Source organism: Dermatophagoides farinae, chromosome 4 (genome assembly GCF_024713945.1).
Source record: "Dermatophagoides farinae isolate YC_2012a chromosome 4, ASM2471394v1, whole genome shotgun sequence".
In the NCBI taxonomy this organism is placed as follows: Eukaryota; Metazoa; Arthropoda; class Arachnida; order Sarcoptiformes; family Pyroglyphidae; genus Dermatophagoides; species Dermatophagoides farinae.
In genome coordinates, this window is record NC_134680.1 from 6,729,632 (window position 1) to 6,748,284 (window position 18,653).

General features: G+C 30.0%; 3 protein-coding genes across 6 annotated transcripts; all 3 read right to left on the bottom strand.

The window, feature by feature from the left end:
* Window positions 1-1,073: 1,073 nt before the first annotated feature.
* Window positions 1,074-11,548, bottom strand: LOC124500482 (uncharacterized). Of its 3 annotated transcripts, XM_075730482.1 has the most exons (10): window positions 11,531-11,548; window positions 9,339-9,437; window positions 8,545-9,201; window positions 8,122-8,478; window positions 7,335-8,029; window positions 7,050-7,137; window positions 6,358-6,411; window positions 3,204-3,251; window positions 1,652-1,701; window positions 1,074-1,526 (listed from the first exon to the last, which is right to left on the bottom strand). In XM_075730482.1, exons 3-10 carry the CDS (start codon window positions 8,738-8,740, stop codon window positions 1,440-1,442), a joined length of 1,575 nt encoding a protein of 524 aa, XP_075586597.1. In that variant the 5' UTR covers window positions 8,741-9,201; window positions 9,339-9,437; window positions 11,531-11,548; the 3' UTR covers window positions 1,074-1,439. The 3 variants fall into 3 exon arrangements, with proteins under 3 accessions (XP_075586597.1, XP_075586595.1, XP_075586596.1); XM_075730480.1 differs by lacking the exon at window positions 11,531-11,548 and adding an exon at window positions 9,749-9,810 and having other exon boundaries at window positions 8,122-9,201; XM_075730481.1 differs by lacking the exons at window positions 3,204-3,251; window positions 11,531-11,548 and having other exon boundaries at window positions 8,122-9,201; window positions 9,339-9,658.
* A 493-nt stretch (window positions 11,549-12,041) lies between these two features.
* LOC142597480 (uncharacterized) lies at window positions 12,042-12,858 on the bottom strand. The gene is made up of 2 exons (XM_075730483.1): window positions 12,666-12,858; window positions 12,042-12,555 (listed from the first exon to the last, which is right to left on the bottom strand). Exon 2 carries the CDS (start codon window positions 12,546-12,548, stop codon window positions 12,216-12,218), a length of 333 nt encoding a protein of 110 aa, XP_075586598.1. The 5' UTR covers window positions 12,549-12,555; window positions 12,666-12,858; the 3' UTR covers window positions 12,042-12,215.
* Window positions 12,042-18,628, bottom strand: LOC124500481 (uncharacterized). 2 transcript variants are annotated; one of them, XR_012832201.1, is made up of 4 exons: window positions 18,373-18,628; window positions 15,207-18,322; window positions 13,570-15,146; window positions 12,042-12,382 (listed from the first exon to the last, which is right to left on the bottom strand). XR_012832201.1 is itself a non-coding variant. In XM_047064555.2 (3 exons), exons 1-3 carry the CDS (start codon window positions 18,521-18,523, stop codon window positions 13,620-13,622), a joined length of 4,794 nt encoding a protein of 1,597 aa, XP_046920511.2. In that variant the 5' UTR covers window positions 18,524-18,628; the 3' UTR covers window positions 12,942-13,619. The 2 variants fall into 2 exon arrangements, 1 of the variants encoding a protein (XP_046920511.2); XM_047064555.2 differs by lacking the exon at window positions 12,042-12,382 and having other exon boundaries at window positions 12,942-15,146.
* Window positions 18,629-18,653: the final 25 nt, after the last annotated feature.

Consider the following 18,653-nt stretch of genomic DNA (forward strand, 5'->3'; position numbering starts at 1 on the left):
TCCTTAGCCTATTTATAGATCACAATGATGATGATGATGATGACAGGCACAAAAAAAAACTAGAAAATTTTTTTGATCAAAATGTAAAAAGTTTTTTTTTATTCCAGAAAAAAAACTTTGATTTTTATCGAGTGTATAACATCGATTATTAACATTGATTTTCCAAAAAAAATCGATTCTATCTATCGAGAAAAAAATGGAAAATTCAAACAAAAAAAAAAAGTTTTCTGTACAGCCAATTTAATTCGTGCATAGAGAATAATGATGTTTTTTCATTCCACTCAGAATATCTCATCATCATCATCATCTTGATTGTGAATTTGAATGCAATTTTGTTGCAGTTTTTTTTTCTCTCGCTCTCTCTCTCCAGAATTTTCTTTTTTGATTTGATGCAAATGAATGAATTAGGAAAAGTGGATGAAAAAACCTGGTATACACACACACACACACACACAGTTTATATATTCATATGCAAATCAAGATGATGATTTTCTTCAATGGATTCTCGAAAAAAAAATATTTATATTTTATTATTCAAGAATCGATGATGATCATTTTGAATTTCATTTCATTTCATTATTGATGATGAAATTCGAACGGTAATAGTGAAATGGAATGAAGTTCAAAGAAAAAAAATAAAGGTATTCACCACCCACCGATCGACGACCAATATATTCCAATGATGATGATGGTGAAATTTACAGAATTTCATTTGTGTATTGAAATGAATCTCACCAAAATAAAAAAAAGTAGCAATCTCGTCGTTTATTATTGGTGATGGTCCGAAACTTGAATGAATTTTTTTTTTGTGGGAAGAAAAATTGGATTGGATTTTTTTTTTCTAAAGAGGCGGATTGGTTGAAAAGGAATACAAAGCAATAATTTCGATAAATGGAATATATTTGAATAAAATGAAAAATGAAAGCTTTTTGAAAAGGTGAATTTGATGCCAGCAAAAAAAGCGTGAAAATACGATTATTGGAAAATTTATGGAATTTTCCTTTTCCAGAACCTGAAAATCAATGATTTTGAAAAGACCTGGAATACATTGAATATAAATGATCAATGGGTGATGATGAAAACGGAATTGAATAAATTTATTCGATTCTAACCAAAAAAAAAGAAAAGAAATTTTCATTGAAAATAAAATTCGTTGAATTTTATTTATTTTCCAACGAATTCCTCACACACACACACAATGAATTCTTGAATGGAAAAAAAGAGTTTATAATAATAATTTTTGCAAACGGAAATTCAAAATCATTTCGTCTATTTGTTTGTGTGTGTGTTTGAAAAAAATAAATAAATACGATGTGTTTAGTGAGTGTGTTTGAAAAAAAAGCAGGAATTTGATTTGGATTTTTTTTTTTTTTTTGAAAAGATCTGGTGGGTGTGATCGAATATTTAGGCTTTTCCAATATCCTCGGGATTCACCAGATTCAGGCACAATCACATGATTTGACAACCATATTTGGTAAATTTTTCTGATAGATATTATAATCATTATCGACATAGATTAATGAAATCTGTGTTTGAGATGAAAATGAAAAGAAAGGAAAATAATGAGATGAAAGCAAATGATGTGATGTTTTTTGTTGTTTTGTTAAATACAAAAATAACAACGATGATAATGGTTTGAAAAGACACTTACCGATGACATTTCTCTTGGTGAACAGCATAGTTTTATTATCGGATATTTTCCTGTTTCGTTTTTTTTTTCATCATTATTTATTCATCATTGTTTTTTGGTTAGTCGATTGGTGAGTGTTTGTGACATTTTTTTTGTTGTTGTTCATTTGCATATTGATGTTGTTTCAAGGGCCAAATGGTAATAATGTTTGTATGTGAGTGTGTGCATTTGAACAGCAGCAAACAGGCATCCAAAGAATGAAAACAAAAATAAAACAGAAATTTTAGTCAAACGGTCAAGTAGAAAAAAATGGATCAAACGATCCAAACAAACAACAAAAAAAAACATAAACATGAAATAAACGAAATTACATTGGGAATAAAATGTAAAAACACACACACACACAAAAGGTGTCTTAGATCTTTTGGTAAATAATTCATGTGATTTTCATCATCATTCAGTGTTTATCAACCTGAATCAACTAAACCAAGAAGAATAAAAAAAAATTCTCTACTGGATTTGTAACCAGAAAAATAACGTTACTACTACTACTGGAATTGTCTAAACAAAAAACAAAAAAAAAAAATAACAAAATAACGGTGACAACAAACAAACATGAAACACAAAGTTATATAATCGACTACCCATTACCGTTATATTTCGACCATTTTGACGAAAAAAAATCTTACCACACACACACACACACGTTTATTGTTGTTGCTGTTGTTGTGAACAAAATAATGATGATGATGATGAAAATGAAAATGAAAATAAAATGAAATATATTGTGTGTGTGTGTGTGTGTAATATGGGCCAACAAACAACAACAGTAATAATAAAAACATGAAAGAAAGTAAAGAAAAAAAAAGATCGACAGAATGATGAGATTTTCATGTAATGGACATTTTTCTGTTTGGTTGTTGTCATCATTTTCTTTTGTGTTCTATTTCTACATTTTTTTTCTCTCTCTCTTGGTTTATTGTTGTCGTTGTTGTTGTTGTAGATAATCATCTTTCTATCCCACTCTCTCTCTCTCTCTCTCTCTCTTTCTCTCTCTCTCTCTAGGGTGGTGCTATTCTGTTCCTGGTTTGCAAACAACAAAATGATGATGATGATGATTCAAGTAGATTTGGAAAGGATTTTGTAGCATTTTTTTTTTGGAAAAAGATTTCATTTCATTTCACAACAAAACGGATATGAACTAAGCAAAAAAAATTTTTTGTTTCTGATGGTCTTTTTTCATTTGTTTGTTTGTTTGTTTGTATCAAACAAACATTTGTTGGTGGATAAACGAGCAAAAAAAAATTTGTAAACTTGAGACAAATGTCAAATGTTTTTTTTGAATAAACAGAAAACTGACAATTACTGTGTTTGTTTGTTTTTTTTTTTTTTTTTTGGCGCATACACACACACACATACAAGGAAAACAAAAATCTTCATGATTCTTAATCAATCGCCATACTACCTGCACATGAATTCTATTTTTTGTGTGTGTGTGCGTGTGTGTGTGTGAGGTTAGTAAACAGAATTTAGAATTTGTCAAAATAAAAAAAACAAAATGAATCTATATTACCAATAACGGTTGTATGATGATAACGAGCATGGCTTACATCACATTGTCCTTTTTTAATTTTAGAAATGTTGCCAGTCAGGATTTTTTTTTTTGTTCGATGATACAATTTCCAATTGCCAATCGAAGGAGAAAAATGTCGATTAATTTCATGATGTATGTATCGATTATTGGTGAATTATCGATTTCAAAAAAAAAATAAAGAGAAGAAAAAAAACATATTGGAAAAACAAATTGAAAGAATTGAATAATAAATATGAATAGAAATTCAATATAAGTGAAATAGAATTGATTGAATCGGAATCGATTATTATTATGATTATTGATTCATCATCATTATTTATCATCATGTGTATGAATGAAAAATGATCCATTCGAATTGACGATTGATAATTGATTCGGTTTTTTATTTCTTGATTACAATATCAATATCACTAACAATAACAATATATGATATGGCTCAATTATTATTCACACACACACACACAAACAAACAAACAATCAATATCAATTTTATCGGATATTATTTTTCACATTTCCCCCAATACTGAAATCAAAAAAAAAAAAAATGAAAAACGAAAATGAAAGCAAATACACCATGATCGATTTTTTTTCGTTTGTTTATCCGTATCAAGAAAAAATAACGTTCAATTTCTAATTGTGGCTAATAACAAACAGAGAAAGCTCAAAGCAACCAACAAAAAAAAACTAAACTAAATTATTTATTGATTAATTAAGATGATTTTTCATTTTTATCACGAGATATAAAAATATTTACTTAGATAAAATGACTAAAATAGCTAAAAAGACTGCTGCTGAGCCAAAAAGAAGCCCTTTTCTTTCTTTTGGTTCAACAGTATTTCGTGGATCGATCCAAATTGAGCTTCTTTGTAGAGTGTTTGTGGGAAATTAGATGCCTTTTTTTTCTCTCTCTCTCTCTATCTCTCTGTCTCATAGATCATCATTCATCAGACAGCCAACCACCACAACCACACACACAACATAAACTCTCAATATTCTTGGATTCTGGTTCGTTGCACTTGGAACAAACACACACACACACAAAAACTGACAAGAGAAAAAAAAGAGAAATAAAACTTGAGGGATTTATATATTGTGCTCACTCAGTGGCACACACACACACACAAACGACTTATCGATGATGATGATGATGATGACTTATGACTGAAGACTTTTCATTCGGGGGCCAAGAAAAATATGTCAACTCTAATTAAGAATCGACATAGTAATAATTTTAGAAAAATCATTCTACTAAGTCAAAAAAGAAAGAATTTTCACTTTATCACATCACACACACACACACAATAATGATTCTTAAGTGAGACATTCAGAAAATGAAACAATAATTATTATGACATTATTAAAGCCAAAAAAAAAGGAAAAAAACCACAAATTATGATCCAAAGATGTGATCCATTTCATCACCATGATCATAATAAGCTATTTCTACATCAACATGTTTTTTTTTTCGTCTCTCTCTCTCAATAAGCTTATTGATTCTTTTCATTTATTCAATTAAATGAGAACATCGATGTGTGCGTGTGTGTGTGTGTGGAATTAGTCCGATACCGCAACACACACACACACAGAATGTCACCGTTGAAAGAAAGAATAAAGAAAATTAAGCCCTAATCAACCTACACATCATCAAACAATAGACGAAAAATTTTTTTTTTTCGTTCCATTATTCATTATTAGAAACAGAATGACATTGTTTCTCGGTAAACGACGTTGTTGATGATGGAGAAGAAAAAATTGAAATTGAAAAAAAAATTAATTTCCGTTGACATTTACAGAGAGAAAAAAACAACACAACACACACACACATAAACTCAGGAAAATCAATCAAAAATAATTTTCTTCTATTTTCAAATGAGAATCAAGAAAGAAATTTTTAATTAAAATCATTCTATTCTGAGGAATGAAAGAATTTAGAATTTTTCATTCAATGTTCATTTTACCGTTATGAATTCCGGTTAATATCATCATCATCATCATCATTGAATCCATTGATTCAATGATCAAAATTGGCTCACAAACAAACTTGCACATTATATACAAGTATATTATTTTCTGTCTTTCGGGTTATTCTGGGATTTTTTTTTTTTTTTGGTTCATTCCAATAATAATAATAACACACCAGATGAGAGAAAATGAAAAAAAACCGAACGGAAATTGAAAAATAAATTAACTAGAGCCACCAACAACAAAAGATTTTTTCCATACTGAAATAATGATTGTGTGTGAAACAACGAGAAAGACATAAATGATTATATAAAACGAAACACACCACCACACCACAATTATAGTAGAAATGGTGTGTGTTAACGATGGGCTTATTATTATTACTTCTATGGCACCGTTTGTTAACCCCCACACGGACGATTGAATGATGTTTTAATCGATAATAAAAAAAAGATGTGTGCGTGTGCCCTAAAGTCTTCGTCATGTCAAACAACAGAATTTAAACAAAAAAAATTTTTCCAATATTTTTTCCCATCAATTTTTAGCCCGTCATCATCATCATCATCATCATCATAAGCGGTGATGAGGTAGTATTTTTGGAACTAAAAAGATTTATCGAAACCAGAGACACTGACACAAACACACCTGCCTTTGACACAATAGCTATTAATGTAGTGTTTTACCTTTATTATACAAAATATGGTAATAATTATGTGGACATTTTATCATTCAAATCAAATATAATTTTGTCCGTATAATAATTTCCTTTCATATATGATGACATAAGGTTTTTTCTTTTTCTGTTTTTTTTTTCATTTGTTCAAAAAACACCAAAGTCAATCAAAAAAAAAAAAAAAAAAAATGAAAAAAAAACAGCAAGAAAAACAGGGAAAAGAAGAAGTAGGGGTTTGAAACAAACACAGACACACGAACAAGAGAATAGAACGAAATGGATGTATGGAACATCATCATGATAATCAACGGGAAAAAAGAATATGACAAACACACACACACACACACACACACACACGGCGTATACCTAAATTTTCCATTTTTTTTCACCCACTATATTCTTGGGTCCCGTGTGAATTCCCGTGATGTTCCAAATGTTTTGGAAAAATGAAAGAAAAAAAATGGAAAAACATCACCATCATCATCATCAACGACATACCTTTACAATAGTTGGCATTATATCCGGGTGGCTGTAATATCCAATTGTTCCATCCTACAAAAACGATGATGACGAGAGAAAAAAAGTGTCAATTTAAATGTGCACGGTATTTATATACATGTGTGTGTGTGTGTATGTGACGGTTATCGTATATCATTCACATGGGATGAGAATCGATGATGATGATGATGATGATTTCCAGAGAATATACACACACACACAAGCACAGAGAGAGAAATTTCCAAGTTTTTTGACATTGTAAAATTATTTCATGATGTGAAAAAAATAGACAAAGTTTCAAAAAAAAACGTGGAAAATGAATGAATGAACGATGAAGATGCAAATTTATAGTGAGAGAAAGAATAAAGTCAAATGAGAAGATGACAGTTGACATTGACAGAAATATTGTAGAAACATCAAAGATCGGAATTGAGGCAAAGTTTTTTTTCCGTGTCGTTTTGTTTTATTTTTGTTCCAATTGAAACGAGGTGTTGTTTTTGTTGTTGTTGACGTAGATGATGATGAAAAAAATTCATTTAAAATTCATAAGATTTGGCGATAATGGTGACAATGATGACATCCATGGAATTAAAAAAAAAAGAAAAAATGTTAGATATCAAATCATCATCGATATAAATGAAAAACTTTCTGAGCAAAAAAAATTTTCAGGAAATTAACACAAAACAACATACCGATTGTAGTAAAATTCACATAGAAGGGTTGACGACAACAGAATGATACTTTATCTGTACAATCTACGCTACGTTTCGCACGTAATAACTATATATATTCCATTGCCAAATAAATGTGTCAAAATCAATCATCATTTCCAAAAGATTCATCGTCGTAAGAATCGTGTTGTTGTTGTTGTAAAGATTTTCAGAGGCCAAGAAAAAACGATAATGATAAATGATGACATACAAGAAAACAGAAAAAAATGTGTCAAACAAACAAAAAAGCAAAAATTAACACAATACCTTATTATTGTTAACATTGGTCATTGCAATCTTGATAAATGAGCTTTGTATTTCGAAATTTTCATTATAAATTCGTATCATGTCTAATGGCGACGAAGATGATGATGACAATCGACCATTACTAACATTTTGGCCACCATCAAGACGACGATTATCACCATTATCATTCTCATCATTTTGGCTATTATTTAACAATAATAAATTGGTCACATCATATTCGTATGTCATTGTCGATGATTGTTCTTCATTTTGTTGTTCAGTTGTTGTTTCAGCCATTAATCGTGATGTTGGCGATGCAATAGTAATCAAATCAAAATTATCATCAACATTTTTATTGGCAGAAGAATGTAAAACAGCATTTCGTTTCAATTCGATTAAGCCGGATACAGATGATATTGATAAATCTAACAACGGTGATGACAATGATTGATCAGAAATTTTATATTTAACTAGAATAATGATTGATTTTATCATTAAATTATCATTCGATGATTGTTGAATTATCGATTGTAAATCAAATATTGGTGATTTTAATTGATAATAATGATAATGTTTAGGCAATATGTAAACAATCTGTAAATCTTGATCATCCAAATCTTTTGAATTTGCTTGATTTTTTTTCATTTCTTCATCGTGTTCAGTATAGTCAGCATTTCGTTTTGCCGATGTTGATAATTGGCCAACGATTCGCGCATCTTTTTGATTTGATTTCCAAGTGCAAAAAACATCAAAGAGAGAAAAATGAAGAAAATTAATTTTTGGTTCATAGAATGAAAATGATACATACACATATTAATCAGATCAATATCTGGTTGATTTGGTAATTTTGGCGGCTCTTTCAAACCGAGTTTATTCAGAATTTGTTCTTTAATGAATTCGATACGTTGCCGATATTCTTCATTCGAATCTTGATACATATAATCACCATTGTTTTGACAGCTAAAACATTGACGATTTCGATTCAAATCGGGCAGAATTGTCGTTGTAGATGGATACGTATTGATCATCATCATACTTTGATTGTTGTAAGGGGATAATGAATCATCTATTAAGGCAGCACTTGTGATAACAGGTGAATGGGGAATTTCCCTGGTAATAATTGGTGTTGGATTGACAGATTTCTGCGATATATTTGCTGATGAATCTGATTGTCGCCAAAATAATAATGATTTTGTAAATGATGGAAGAAAATTTGCAATTGAATATTCACCATCATTATTATATTGACTATTATTATTATTATGATTCCATTGATTACAATCGATAATTATTGGACCAGATGTCAATAAAAATAATATGGATAATAATGAAAATTGTTGAAATAAATTCTTTGTTCCATTACGATGGCGATGACGATGATGATTGATATGGCCACTATGAATGGCCCAATAAATAGTAATAAGCATAATAATGAAAAAAAAAATCAAAAATGTTGATAGCAACAGGTATGGTAACAGCAATTGGTACACCCACACACACACACAGACGAAAAATAAGCAAATAATAAAACCACAGAAAAAGCTTTTGAGCAACTGTTTTCAATTATTCACATTCTTCAAAGAGGACGGCGACGACAAATTCATTCAAATCAATTTTGATGATGATGATGATGATAAATGTGGACTAAATTTCTATTTTTTCTTTTCTCTTTTTTTTCAAACACACAGGATGCTATCCATTTTTTTTGTTGGCTGTTTCGCTGAATATTTCAATGTCAAGATGTTTTATTTATTTTTTTGATGATGTTTTCTATTTCTACACGCATTCACACACACACACACACAATCGAATTGGGTTTTTTTTTATTGCTTTCGATCAATCGCTTGGTTGGTTAAAATGATGAAAACACCACTTTTGGTTTTGAAATCTGGACAATAAATTGGTGACAAATTCAAATTCAGCAAAAAAAAAAAAAAAAAAAAAAAAAAGTTTCAGCAAATCAATGTTTATAAACTTTGGTGCTTTTTTTCATTTCAAATCATCATCATCAACAATTTATCTTACCATGATCATCAAATGCACGAAAAAAAAATCCATGGACCATTCCTCTTTGGGGCATCTTTTTTTTCTCTATAATTGCTTGGCTAAGCAGAAAAAAAAACACTAGAAGCGAATGAAAAAGAGAGAGAAAAAAAACCTTATTGAAATGTGTCAGAAAAATCAAACTTAAAGATTAATATATTGAATCAGAACAACACAGTGTTAAGATTGTTGTTTTTGTTGGCGATGATCATGAAAAAAAAATTATCTCATTTTTTTCATACGAATCAAGTAGAACAAAAGTTACAATGTAATACATTAAAGATTGTAACAGATTTTTTTTCATTTTTTTTAAAAAAAAAGATTCAAAATGAATTTTTTTCAATGTCAAACGATAAAAATTTTTCCGGTGAAAAAAAATGATGAAAACCTACCACATCATTCCATTCTATTCATTTGGTCGGTAAATCATTTACGATTATCGATTGGAGCCATAATACCGAAATTGGATCCAAGTACGTTGGATGGCAAGCTTCAAATTTCACTTTCACTAATTTTTTTTTCTCATACTTGTGGTGCTATCGATAATGATAATAATTATGAATATATATGAATGATAATTATATCGGTTGATAATCGATTTTTTTCCCATATTAATCAATCAATCGAATCATTAAAAATAGAAATCAATATGATTATGATAATGATGAATGAATGAATGAATGAAAACACCTACCGCCATTTATAAAAAAAAAAATTTGAAAAAAATTATCGTTCAAAAGGAAAAAAAATGATGGCGATTCGATGATACGTACCAAATCGAAATGTTAATTAAATTTTTTTTCCAAATCGGATACATTGTAATAAATCAGAAAATGTACAGAAATAAGAAAATCGAGAATTTTTTTTTTTGTTTTTTTTTTGAAAATAAACTGAAACTTCCGGAAAATTTTTCTACTTTCCGGATAAATCATTGAATGATCATTTATTGTGATGATGGATGGTGTTGTCATCATCATCATCATCATCACAATCATTGTTCGAATTGAATTTCAAAGAAAAACGGAAAAATTTTCAAGAGAACAAAAAAATCCTGATTGTGATGATGATGATATAAAAATCTGTATGTGCTCGGAATTTGAAGTTTGAATTTTTCAAAAAAAAAATTCACTTTTTTTCGCTTGACAATCTCTCGAATTAAGAATTAGGTTGAGAAAGACAAAAAAAAAAATTTTTTTTTTTTGTTAGTTGAGAAAGTTGCTGGAAGGAGGACATGTCTGCCTATCTGGATCTGGTCTGGCCCTACATTAACTTACGGAAAATATTTTTTGACAAAAAGAACAGAGGAATGTAGAATTTTTTTTTTCACTGAAAACAACAAATTGAATTAAACAATCATCATGGAGAGAGACAAAAACTTAGAAGAAAAATTCATGGTGCATGTGTTACACAAAATATTGACAAATCAATTGTCAATGAATTGTAAATCAAAATCGATAAATAAGGAAAAAAAAATTCTTGTGAAAAATGTCGTGTTTTAAATCGAATCGAACCAAGTGAAAGAGGATCATCATCATCATCATCATAATTTTTCTTGCATGATTATCATCAAATTTCGTTTTTTTTTGTCATTTTTTTCTTTGTAAAGGACAAAAATCGTCGCCAGCAAAAAAAAAATCAATGATGACAAACAAAACAAAAATAAAAAAGAAAAATTATTGATCGATCGATCAATCAAAAAAAAAAAACAAAAACTCACGTACGTTTGTTTCGTTGTCGCTGTCGTCGTCGACTGATAATAGACTGGTAATCGAATTCGTTTTTTTTTCTCCTTCATTTTCAAATTTCCATGCATTAATCTCTTTGATTAATTACAAAATCATCATCAGGAAGACAGAAAATTCAAACGAAGAAAAAAAATCCAGATTCATACAATCGGAACTTGCAAAAACAAACGAAACATCTTTTTTTTTCTTTCACACCAATTGTGTTGATGATGAAAAATTTTTTTTTTCGGTTCGATTTTGATCGATCGAGTGCAACACACACACACACACGGAAAGAAACGGTATTACTGGAATGATGAATCGATGATTGTCAATTCATGTTGTTGTTGTTGAACAACAACAAAAAATGTTTCGATGGTCGATGTATTGGGACTAGGAAGAGAAAAAGAAAGAAAGACTTTCTTTTGACATTTGAACAATTTTACTTACTTTTAATTCGATAATCAACTGTGTGTGTGTCTTTTCGATCTTTGTCCATTGATAAGTGGACAAAATGAAAACGAAAACTTTTCATTTTCCAATTAAAAAAAAAAATTGTCCCTAATCCACAAATGGATTCGATTCGAAGATGATGTGATGGTTATAATTCAAAATCTTATCAGTTTGTTCATCTGATTGTGTATGTCAAAACACAAACGAATCAACAAATTTGACAATCGCGATTGTGCGTGTAAGAATATAATCGATTGTTTTTGAATTTGAATGATTAATATTTCGTTGGATCGATTCTCTCATTAACACAACAAGATGTTTCTTTTTGTATTTTCTTTTTTTTCTGGATCAAAAAAAAAAATGGAATGAATGGCCATACGGAAATGTAATTTCCAGGTTGTCACAACTTTTTTTCCGTCAACTTTCTTTTGTTGTTGTTCATACATCGCCAACAATAACATCATATTGAGAAAATCGAATCATTCAACTGTGAAAAAAATAGAACATATTCTTAAAATCATTTCATTTCAATTTCTTTTATTGATCACTTTTGTAAATTCTTTTCTTTTTCTTTGTTACAAATGAAAATAATCACACAATACAACAACAACAAAAGGTGAGAATCAAATGAAAAAAAAAATGATTCTATGAATGGCCACCAAAAGTTCCACCATTATTATCATTATTTCTTTGTCGATGAATCCGTCGAATTGATCGAGGAATTTTTACGGATAGTGGTCGATGTAGATCTTTGTTGTGGTTGCTGCTGTTGTTGCGATGTTATCTGCATTAATGAAACTGGATTTGAATTGAGCCTTGATATTGATGATGATGAAAATGGTGATAAATCTACTGTACGATTATCGTCAATATTTACGGAAGATGTTGCCACCGTAGGTACAAAACGATCATCATTCACAATTCTTAAATATTTTCTTGTTTCAACAGAACAATTATCAGGTACAATTTGATCATTATTATAGGTAGAATTTCGATTAGTATTAATATTAAGCATTTCAATTCTAGATGATGATGATAAAAGTTGTTGTAGTGGAGACAAAAATAGATCTAATAAATTATTATTTACTCTTGATGAACTTAATCATAATGGGATTGTAACTACGAATCCTACCCGAGTTGAATTAAATGGTAATGATGAATTGGATGATAATTCAAATAAAGTCGTGAGAGATAATGAAAAAAAAAAAAAAAAGAAAAAAATGAGAGTGTCGCTATGACGACAGTTTGAGATATCGAATTTATCGAGTAAATGGATTTTATTGTAAACTCTGAAATCACGATGTATGTTCGTGTCGAGTGCGTGTTCAATTGTGTTGCTCGGACTCGGAATTTGCAGTTGGAAACATGCTATTTCTCTCACCACCATTCTCGGTCGAAATAGGAATAATAATAATAATAATAATTTTATTTTATTACGGGCGCTATTCCAATCGGAATAATTCGCAAAAATATTAAAATTAAAAATCAAAATTATAATTAAAGATAGCATAAAAATTGCCTAAAATAAAATAAAAGAAAAAAGGGGAGGAATTATGTGTGTTGTTGTTTGAGTGAATTGTATATGTAAAAGTATAATTTTGTGAAGTTTTTGTATGTTTCTTTGTTTTGAGTAAAGTCATGTAATGTGTGAATGTTCTCTAGGTTTAATTCCATTTTTTTAATGGTGTAGTGTGGACAGTGAATGAGTAGATGAATTGTGTCCTGTGTTGTGTTTGAACAAGTACAAGTGTTTGTGTTGGAGCGTTGTATTCTGTGTAGGTAATGTTGAAAGTGTCCATGACCTGTGAAAAATTGTTTAGTGTAGAAATTAGGTTTTATAAATTTTGGAATTTTTGGGTTTGTAAAGAATTTTTGAAAGGTGTCGTTGGTTTTTGTGTATGTGTGTGTGATTGCGTCTTTTTTTATGTTCGATATGTATTGTATTGGTCTAATGTTGTGTTGTGTAAGAATTCTAGCCGGTCGAAATAGGAAAAGGTGGCAATAGGCAGGATCATGCGCAGCCAGTTGACTGCTACAAGAGATTGAATAAAATTTTTGAATCAAAATTTCAAAAATTTTTCGCCACTCATTGATTATTATCATCATTATTATTACTGGATGAAGCGTTGACAACAAATGGATATGAACCATCATTGGATTCAGTATGATGGTCTTCTTCTTCTTGATCTTCCGGTTCAAGCTGTTGATGTGATTGATCAACAATTTGTTCTTGTTCATTATTTTGTTCAATTTGGTCATTATCATCATCATCATCATCATCATCAATTTGTATGACATTCGATGATGATGATTGTCCAGCTTCTTCTTGCATTTCATCTTCTTCATCATTACCACCAGAATTTGGATTATCTAATGATTGCTGGTGTGATGATTCCTGTTGTTGTTGTTGAATAGTAACCATTTGATTACCGGAATCTACCATATTACTGTTGGTGTCGGTATTATTATCATTACGTTTCTTTTTAGCAATCTTTAGGCCAATATCTGGATGATCATCATTAGATGATGATTGAAATCTTCGTTTATGAAGATTATTCATTGATGATGTTGATGGTATGTTTGTTGTTGCTGGAAAAAATGTTGATGTTGATGATTGAATTGACTCCATAGAATTATCATCCATCATTGATGTTGTATGTGACGATATCTGTGCTGATTGTAAACGATTATTATCCAAATCATGATCTTCATTATGGCTACCAGAACTAGATGTTGGTTGATGACGATTTATTAGATTCAATATCTTTGTTGTCGATGTCATCGTTGTCGTTGATGATGATGATGATGAAGATGTACTTGGTTGTTGTTGTCGATGTAAATTATGATTGGATGATGCTGATACAATTGTCGAGCTAACCGATTGACCAGTGTTATTGTGACTACTACCAGCAATCGATGGTTGATCACCAGTAACTACATTACTGGATGGATCCATAATTTTCGATTTATCCGATAAAATTGATCGTAGAAAATTAATTTCTTTATCACGTTCATTTAATAATTTATCCATATTTGATAAACGATTTTTTGCTTGTTGTCCAATTGATCGTGCTTTTTGCCTAGATTGTTCAGCTTGTTGTTGAAGTTGATTGATTTCTTGTTCTAATTGTTCAATTTTTTCACGTAATTTTTCATTTTCACTTTGAAGATTTTGAATACGTGTTTCTAATTCATTCTTATTATCCGTATCGAGCTGTTGTTGTTGTTGTTGCTGATTATCTTTAGAACCAGATTGTTGTAGCTGCTGTTGTTTTTGATATTGTTCACATTGTGATTTATATTTACGTGCCAGATTTTTCAATTGATGATTCATAGTCTGTAAAGAGGATAGCTCATTTCGAATTGATTCAATTTGTTTTTCTGATTCATCATGTTGTTTGCTAGATTTTTCTTGCATTGTAGCCAATTCTTTACGTAATGATTCCAATTCCAGTGTTTGTTGTTGATATTTTGCCCGAATTTCAATAGATTCTTGTTCACTTTTTTGATGTTTAACATTCAATTCTGAAAGTTTTGTTTCCAATTCATGGGCATAAGATTCAGCTTGCTGTAATCGAGATTGTAATGTTGCAATCATTCCAGCATCGGCAACCTATGAAAAAAACACACATTTTGAAAAATTACTATTATATTGACCACTATTAACACATACCTTTTCACGTGAATCTTCCTGATGTAAACGTTCAATTTCAATTGATAATTGTTGACATTTTCGTGATAATTCATCATTATCATTACGAATTTTTTGTAAATATTCTTGAAACTCATTTTCTTGCATAGTAGATTTTCTGGTTTTCTGTTCACATTCTTGTTGCTTCATTAATAATTGTTTCATTTGTTCATATTCATGTTTTTCACGTTGGACAGATTGTTCAAGATTAATGATTGTCATACGCATTGAATCCATTTCATTTTGGTGGCGTTCATCGTGCAAATCAAATGTTTTCAATTTATCCAACAGGGATTTATTCTGTCCAGTTAGATTTTCAATCACATTTTTTAACGTTGAGACATCAGGATCATTGTTCTGCAACGAACGAATCGATTGGCCTAGATCATGATTAAGTTTTTCATTTGCTTGGATTAATTCCAATTTTTCCGAGTGTAATTGTTCCACATTTGATCGTAACGCTTTTAATCTTTCATCATAACGTTTTGATTCGGTTGATTTTTCTCTTTTCAATTCGATCAATTTTATTTGTTCATTTTTATGTTGTTTTTGCCATTCATCTGCTTGCTGTTTCAATCGTTTGGTTTTTTCTCGTAGCGATTCCAATTCCATTTGTGACAAACGTAATTCCTGTTGATATTTATCACTTTTATTCAATGATAATTCTTTTTGTAATTCTTCATTGGTTTTTGTAATGATTTCAATTTTCTTTTCCAATATTTCAATCGATAAATTTTTTGCCATTAATACCGTTGTTTGTAAATCTTGCAATTCCTGTTGATAACGTTCAATTTCTTTTGTCATTTTGGACTGTTGTTGGTTGATTTTCATTTTCGATTCCGTTTCTACAAGATTTATTTCGGCTAAAAGTCGAGATTTCTCAGCATTCACTACGGCAAATTCAGATTCGATTCGTAACTTTTCTTGTAATAATTCTTGATTTTCGTGATTAGATGTCAATCGTTTTTGTTTCAATTCATTCAATTCTTTTGTCAATACTTCAAATCTTTCAGCCATTTCATTATCTTGTTGTTGATGTTGTGATAGAAACCGATTTTCCAATTCTAAATTACGATTTATCTCATTTCGTAGATTCGTTTCCAATTGTGAAACGTTTTCAATGAAAATCAATTTTTCATTATTCCATTGTTCACGTTGTTTTTCAAATGATTCACTAAGATTTTCATGATCCATTTTCATTCTTCCGATTGAATGCAATAATTCATCATCAATTAAACATTTGTTCTCGGTGAGCGATTCAATAATAATTGCCAAACGGTCTGTACGTCCAGTGTCATTATATAATGACGATAAACGTTCCACAAAGTATCGTTGTCGTTGTTTCAATGATTCCAATTCAGATTTACAACTATTCAATTCAATTTCCATTCGTAGCGAACGTTGACGATAATCCGCTGCTTGTTCGGACAGTATATGCCAATTTTTTTCAGCCATATCTTTCGATTGTTGTAATGTTTCATTCATTTTTCGTAATTCATTATTTGATTGTTCCAATTGTTTCAAACGTTGCGATTGTGATTTTGATTGTTTTTCCATTGAAACAAGCTTTTCTGATTGCAATTTTCGTTGTCTTTCCAATTCATCGTTAATCGATTTCAATGTTTTCAATTCGGCATCACATTCAGTGAGTTTTGCATTCGATTGTTCTATAGACGTACGTAATGATTCATTCGCTGCTTGTAAATCGTTGATTATTCGTTGTGATTGAATTTTCTCATCACGTGATTCAGTTTTCATATTGGCCATCAAGCTTTTGAGTACTTCATATTCACTATGTAGTAAGTCATTCCGAACTTGCCATTGTTGTTTCTCCATTTCCAACATCTCTAATCGTTGTGTCAATAGATCGATACGATTTTCATTTTCAATTATATTCTGTTTTTCATTTATAAAATTCAATTTTTGCTTTTCAAATTCAGTTTGTAGTTGATGAAATTCCTGAAATTTATTCTGCAATTCCATTACATATTTCAAGGCCAACATTCCGGTAGAATCATCATTGCCATCACCAGGGACAGTGTTTTGATCATTAATTTGATTTGTTTCATGTTTAACAAGGACATCGATTTTTTTGGAAAGATTCTGAAAATTATCATGAAACATTTTTGCACCATTGTGTAGGGAGAGAGCGGAATTTTTATAGAACTTCAAGGAGATGGCCAATTCTTTATTTTCAATCTCAATTTTCAGCATTTTATCTTCCATTCGTTTCACGCGTTGTATTTCTTTCATCAATGTCGCAGTAGATTGTTCCATATCGTCTAATTGCTTGGACAATGATTGAACACGTTCTTCAAGTACAGATTTCTCAATCACAAGATTCTTATTCATAGTTTCTGTCTGTAAAAATTGTGAATAAAGTTGACTTATTGAACGATTACGATCAAATATGTGGCTAAACATTGAGATGTTTGGATAGAATTTTTCCAAATATTTTTCCAACATTTCTGTTTTGGATTTTTCAAAAACCGCGTTCAACTGTTCAATTTCCAATCGTAAATTATCACATTCATTGATTTTAATTTGATATTTTTCTTCAAATTCATTGTGTATTTTTTGATAATTTTCTTCATTGGTTTGTAGTTTGTTGGTTAATCCAGCAATTTGCTGCTTGGATTCATTCAATTGAATTTCCAATGTTTGACATTTGGATCGTGAATCTTCAAGTTCCAGGCGTGTCTTATCATTGGTTTGATTTTGAATTTTCAATTCATTTTTCAATGATTCAACAATTGTTTCATGTTTTTCACGTTGTTCACTTGTAAATTTTTGCAAATCATTCATATAATTAGTTTTTGATTCGATTATTTTTTCAAGAATTTCATTTTTATCACGTAAACAAGGCAGCTCATTTTCGCATTGAAATAATTTCGATTTTGATTCAATCATTTCAATGAAAACATCTTGATCATTCGAAATTGCTCGATTCGAATTGGTATTCTCGATGATCTTATCAATCATATTGATTATCTGATCATTCGCGTTTGGTTCATTATGCAATAAATTTTTAAGACTCAAAAGTTGATCATGACAATTGGTTCGAATGTTTGATAATTCCATTTTTATTTCATTGTTTTCTAAATAATAAATTAATAAGTTAATAAATTTCACAGTCCGATAAACATACCTTTTGTAAGATTTTGATTATGAAAATTGAGATCATTTAACGTTACATTTTTCTTGTCAACCACACCGATTAGACGACTAATTTCCGATTCTAGTGATTGAAAACGATCGGAAATAATGGTCACTTGGGACGGATTTTTTTCTTTGTCCATGATGAGATCAGTAACAAAAAAAACTTTTTAATCAAATTGTCAAATGGAAAATCGAAATTGAGCAATAAAAGTGTCTCATCGATGGAATCAATCGATGCACACTTTGGTTCTTTTTCGGAAAGTTTTTTTT